Here is a 5,492-nt window from a genome sequence, read left to right on the forward strand (position 1 = left end):
GGGGGGGGGGGGGCTGCTAGCCTACCTAAATTCTAGTTCTAGTCCCAGTGCTAGTGAGTCCGAATGCTGAATGCAGACTGCAGAATCTAGAATGCTGAATGCTCTATGCTGTCTCTTTCTGTAAGCTCTAATGCCCTACCCATAATGCTGGAGACAATTAGTTAAAATGGCTTAACATTCCCAGCCAGGGTTTGACTAGGACCTTGGAACATTGGTGAAGGTCAGAGAGCAATATTCGAATTTTCTCTTTCTAGCTGTTAAGAAATGATATCTTGGTGGGCCCCTAGCACACAAGTACGAGGACATATCTGGGCTACCTCTGAGTTTGGGGTGCCAGGCGACAATGCAGAGGCAGGAGACTGACTTTCCTTGAAGTTTACGCCTCAAATACTGCCCTCACGCAAAGTGTGCGTGGCATGGTTTAAACATGCAAGGGACTTTATATTAAAGTGGAGAAAATGACAAACTGGACTGGAGCAGGGACAAACCTTGAGGTGTCCTTGGGGGTCTGCTCTTCCTGGAGCCCTGATTTGTCACCATCTGTCTATGTGTGAGATGTTTTAGTGATAGCTGAAGGTTAGTCACAAAAAGGTAAATGCAGTGTGCATCCATCCACTTCCAAAAGGGATCCGGAGTACTCAAGTACATAGAGACAAAAGTGCAACAGTGGTTTCTAGGGAGCAGAAAGCGGGGACTTGGTTAATGTGTAGATGGAAAGCTTTGTAGATAATGGGCTTTGCATAGCAAAGAAAAATACCAGACACTGCCCAACTGTACCCCCCACACACAAAGAATCAAAGCGTTTGATATTGTGTGTATTATACAACTACAATTTTTAAATGCAAAAAGGTAAAAGAGAAAATGTAAATTTTTATGTGACATCACTAATATGTGACTCCAGTCAGTTCCATCATAGACCAATAAGAGTTATTTGTTCATTTCTTTGCTTTTTTTTTTTTTTTCTTGACAGGGTTTCTCTATGTAGTCCTGGCTGTCCTGGAACTCACTATGTAGACCAGGCTGGCCTCAAACTCAGAAATCTACCTGTCTCTGCCTCCCAAGTGCTGGGATTAAAGGCATACACCACTACTGTCTGGCTTCATTTCTTTTCTTTTGAGACAGGATTTCTTTATTTCTATCCAGACAAGAAGTGTGGCACTGGCACAGTCACTTTCTGAAGTGGTAGGAAAGACCAGAAAGACCAGTTGCTTCATAACTAACCTTGGGGGCCTTATGTGTGCTTATAGTTTAAAAGATTGTAAGTGATACATATGACAGACAGAATCAAAGATGTCTGCGGGCCGTTTAGCCCAGAGGCAGTCGGTTTCCTACCATTGGTACATCCCTAGTCACTTGTTACAATGTGTGTTTTTTTTTTAAGATTTATTTTATGTTTATGAGTACACTGTTGCTGTCTTTAGACACACTGAAAGAGAGCATCAGATCCCATTACAGATGGGTGTGAGCCACCATCTGGTTGCTGGGAATTAAACTCAGGACCTCTGAGCCATCTCTCCAGCCCTATAATGTGTTTTCTGTAAGATCATGTTTTCCCTCCCAGCCCCAAGCTTCCAGAACAACGACTCTGAGACTTAAATATATTTACAAATGCCTTGGCCGAATGCTCTGGATTGTTCCCTGACTGCCTTATAACTTAATCATCCTGCTATTCTATTCCAAGTTCTGCCATGTGGCTGATTACCTGGTCTTCAGTTACTTGTGACCATCTCCTCTATGTCTGGGGCTAAATCCTTCTTCTTGTGCCTGTCTCTCCCCCAGAATCCTTTCTCTGAGCTGAAACTTCCATTTCCCTGTTTCCTACCTAAGCTAATAGGTTAATAGCATTTTTATTGACAGGTGATTCTTCTCTACAGTACAAGAGATTCTCTCTACGATTTGTATTGTACATCGCTTGTTAGGGACACCCTCCCTGCCTTAGAGCAGCTAAGCACCCTTCATCCTCCTACGCAGACTCCAGGCTTTAGAAAAGGTCTAAGCCATGGAGTCTTCATTGAGAGGATCAGGCTACTCTGTTTTCCTTACAGGTTTCCCTGGCAACTGATGAATAAGCTCTGCTGACTCTGCAAGCACTGGCTGCCTGTGTTTAAAGATGCTATCAGCAACTCTCCTGCTGAGCTGATCTTCTTCTGCCTGTAATACTTTCTGTCACCTGAAATGGACAGAACCATACTAATAATGAGCACTAGCCTTTTCTCCGTTTACTTGTGCTACTTAAACACTTGCATGTAAAGTGGATTCCCTGTAGACAGCACGTAGTAAGGCCTTGCCTTTTCATGTAATAGAACAATCCTTGCTTTTATCCCTTGATCTCCGCTTTAAACAGAAAAGAAGAGAAAGAGGAAGGGAGGCTAGAAGGCAGGTAGGCATGTATTCCTTCTCGCCAGGGTTTCAGCAGGTACCCAAAAGTTCAAGCCTTGGAAACTCAATCCCTAAGTTCAGTTGCTATTTGAAATGAGGCTTGTAGGAGGAGGTTCCTCAAATGAGGTGATAAGGGCAAAGCCCTGTCCTTGTTAACTTTCTATTCCTCTGATAGAAACCATGGCCAAAAGCACTCTGGTGAGGAAAGGATTTATTTGGCTTACATGTCCCTGGTCCTGGCCGGCTGAGGGATGCCAAGGCAGGGAAACTCAAAGCAGAAACTGAAGAGGGCACCATGGATGTGTACTGCTTAATAGTTTGCTCCTCATGACTGACTCAAATTGCTTCTTTATACAACCTCTTGCCCAGGGGGCTAGAATGGGGTGGGGGGAATAGTTCACAGGGGACTACGCTTTCCCAAATCAGTCAAGCTTCCCAGAGATTTTCCCACAGAACCATCTTATGAATGGGTTTCTCCATACAATGTTGTCTCCCTTCAGGTTCCCTCTTTCCAAATGACTCCGGCTTTCGTTAAGTTGACAAAATTAACCAGCATGAGCTCCCATAACAACACCAGTGGCTTTCCTAGGAGGAAGTAAGATCTGAGCTGGCACACTTGCCTGTCTGCTCTCTGTCTCATCATGATGCAGCAGGACAGGCTGGCGCCCGGTTCTTGGTTCTTGAGCTTTGCTGCCTCTGGAACCTCTATTCTATATAAAGCATCTTGTCTGTGGTTCTAGCAAGAGGAATAGGAAATAGACCCAAACCACTGCCTTTTGTCTTAGCACCTAGTCATGGCTTACCTAGTGCAGTATTTTTTTAAAAAAAAATATATACTTCATATGATTCCAAGGAGTTTGGAAATCTGCAGTCCCTTGCTTAATTAGCGTGTATGCTGGGGAAAGATAGTAGCGGAAGGCTACAAATATCAAATAAGAATGGGCAGCTGGGAACATTCAGCCTGCCCTTCTTGACAAGAATCCAGCGTGGATTTTTTTTTTTTTAAAGTGTCCCTGTGTAACCCAGGCTGATCTCAAACTCTTGATCCTTCTGCCTCAGCCTCCCAAGTGCTGAGATTACAAGCATGCTCACCACGACTTTCTCATTCTGGCTTTAATGGAGAACTGCCTGATGCCACGAGCATGCTTCCATTTTAATTTCGTTCTCACACGCCCTTTTCACGGAGACCACCATTTTACACAGGGACTCATGTATCCAACCACGAGCCGGGAATCGCTACTCCTCAGGTCTTCCCGCTACCTTGAGGCGGCAGTAAACCCGACCGAAGTCAGCGGACGACCTATGTGAGGGTTTTGAGAAACCATTCTCAGTGCTGCATGACCCAGCGACTGTTTTGGACCCAGGTTCGGATCCAACCTAGGGAGCTAAGGAGTTAAACCATGAACGTCCCTTTCCATCTATACTAGGAGTCTGAGATGTCGGGAATTGCTTAAGGATGGCGGCCCGTAGCTTCATTTCCTATTTGACAACGGAAATCCCACACTGCGGTGGGACAACAGATCCTTCCGCCTAGGAGCTAGCGGAGACCCGGGACCACACCTCCTCCGGGAGACCCTGCGCAAGGCGGAAGTGGGCGGGTCCGCTTCCTCAAAGCCCATCCGTGATTGGCTGGAGCCGCCTTAGCTCCCAGATCTTCATCAGGGACAACGCCCTCAGGCTAGGCATGAAGGCGGCGACCGCGGTGGTGGTGACGGCTGCTGCTCCGGCGATGGAGCCGGGCCCCTCTGTGTCCCCGGGGCCTTCGCGCTCCTTCAAAGAGGAGCTGCTGTGTGCGGTGTGCTACGACCCGTTCCGCGACGCAGTGACTCTGCGCTGCGGCCACAACTTCTGCCGCCGGTGCGTGAGCGGCTGCTGGGAGGTGCAGACGACGCCCTCGTGCCCGGTGTGCAAGGAACGAGCGGTGCCCGGGGAGCTGCGCACCAACCACACGCTCAATAACCTGGTGGAGACCTTGCTGCGCGAGGAGGCCGAGGGCGCTCGCTGGACCGGTCGCCGGTCCCCGCGCCCCTGCCGCGCGCACCGCGCCCCGCTCACGCTCTTCTGCCTGGAGGACAAGGAGCTGCTGTGCTGTGCTTGCCAGGCCGACGCCCGGCACCAGGAGCATCGTGTGCAGCCCATCAAGGACACTGCGCAGGACTTCCGGGTGAGCACCGCGCCAGCCCGCCCTGGGGACCCCCGGACTGCCCCTTCCCCTCCCCCATCTGGCCTAGCAACCATCTTGCCCGCTGTCCAGGCCGGTCTGAACAATGCTGGAGTAGTACCGTCTTCAGACAACTTGGGCTTGGCGCGGTCAGTTTAGAAATGGAAAAGGCCAGGACCTAGCTGGGTTCCAAGGCCTTGAGATTTCCCCAGCTCAGCAGTGCCCCCACGGGTTACAGAGCCACAAGAAAGGCCTGTGGCGCTGGCCTGCTGCCTTACTCCCATTACTCTTTTAGTATCCAAATATCTGGAGTTCCAGTGGCTATAATTAAACCAAGAGCAGCTGACACAGCAAAACTAGCATGGCGGGGAAGGGTGGGTGTCGGTGCTGCAGGAGATCACGCTAGGCAAGTACTTTACCTCGCAGCTGCACCCCAAGCTAATTTTGGTTTTGAGCCAAACTCCTAAATTAGCCAGGCTGGCCATGAACTTTTCTTTGCTTGCCTCAGCCTTGAGAGTGGCTGAGATTACAGGCCTGTGGCACCAGGCCCAGTGAAAAAGTCTTTGTTCTAAAACAGAAAAAAAAAATTTTTTAAGTAAACAAGGTCAGACATTTTCGATAACAATTTGATCTAATCGCTTAGAAATGCATGCGCTTTTGCTTTACAAAACACTCATACTGGCATAGCAACTGATTTTTTTTTTTTTAAGGGTTTCTGAAATGTCCATTTTGCTCTGGCAATGTCTTGTTAGTTTTCTCTGTTAAAGTCACGGATGTCCTGAAGCAGCAAGATTTGTTTCGTCAGCTACTAATACATGGGTCAGACCCACAGTTGGGAGGGCCCAGGGTTAGCTGGGCCTGGGCTAGCGAAGAGCCTTGACATAGCGAAGAGGAGGTACTGCATGAGCCCAAGGTGCCTGATCTTCAGACACCCTTTCTCCACTTTGTGAAA

At 48.5% G+C, this 5,492-nt stretch overlaps 1 protein-coding gene and 1 long non-coding RNA gene across 2 annotated transcripts in view; one reads left to right on the plus strand and one right to left on the minus strand.

The window, feature by feature from the left end:
* Positions 1-2,289: 2,289 nt before the first annotated feature.
* LOC116084572 lies at positions 2,290-4,207 on the minus strand. The gene is made up of 3 exons (XR_004116168.1): positions 3,804-4,207; positions 2,930-3,115; positions 2,290-2,545 (listed from the first exon to the last, which is right to left on the minus strand). It is a non-coding gene; the product is annotated as an uncharacterized LOC116084572 (long non-coding RNA).
* Positions 4,025-5,492, plus strand: part of Trim35 (tripartite motif containing 35) — a 15,780-nt gene continuing 14,312 nt past the window's right edge. The window contains exon 1 of the mRNA XM_031361641.1: positions 4,025-4,543. Coding sequence (XP_031217501.1) covers positions 4,064-4,543 — 480 coding nt within the window. The 5' untranslated portion in view covers positions 4,025-4,063. The remainder of the gene's footprint in view (positions 4,544-5,492) is intronic.

The sequence above is a fragment of the Mastomys coucha genome, unplaced genomic scaffold (genome assembly GCF_008632895.1).
Source record: "Mastomys coucha isolate ucsf_1 unplaced genomic scaffold, UCSF_Mcou_1 pScaffold9, whole genome shotgun sequence".
Taxonomy (NCBI): Eukaryota; Metazoa; Chordata; class Mammalia; order Rodentia; family Muridae; genus Mastomys; species Mastomys coucha.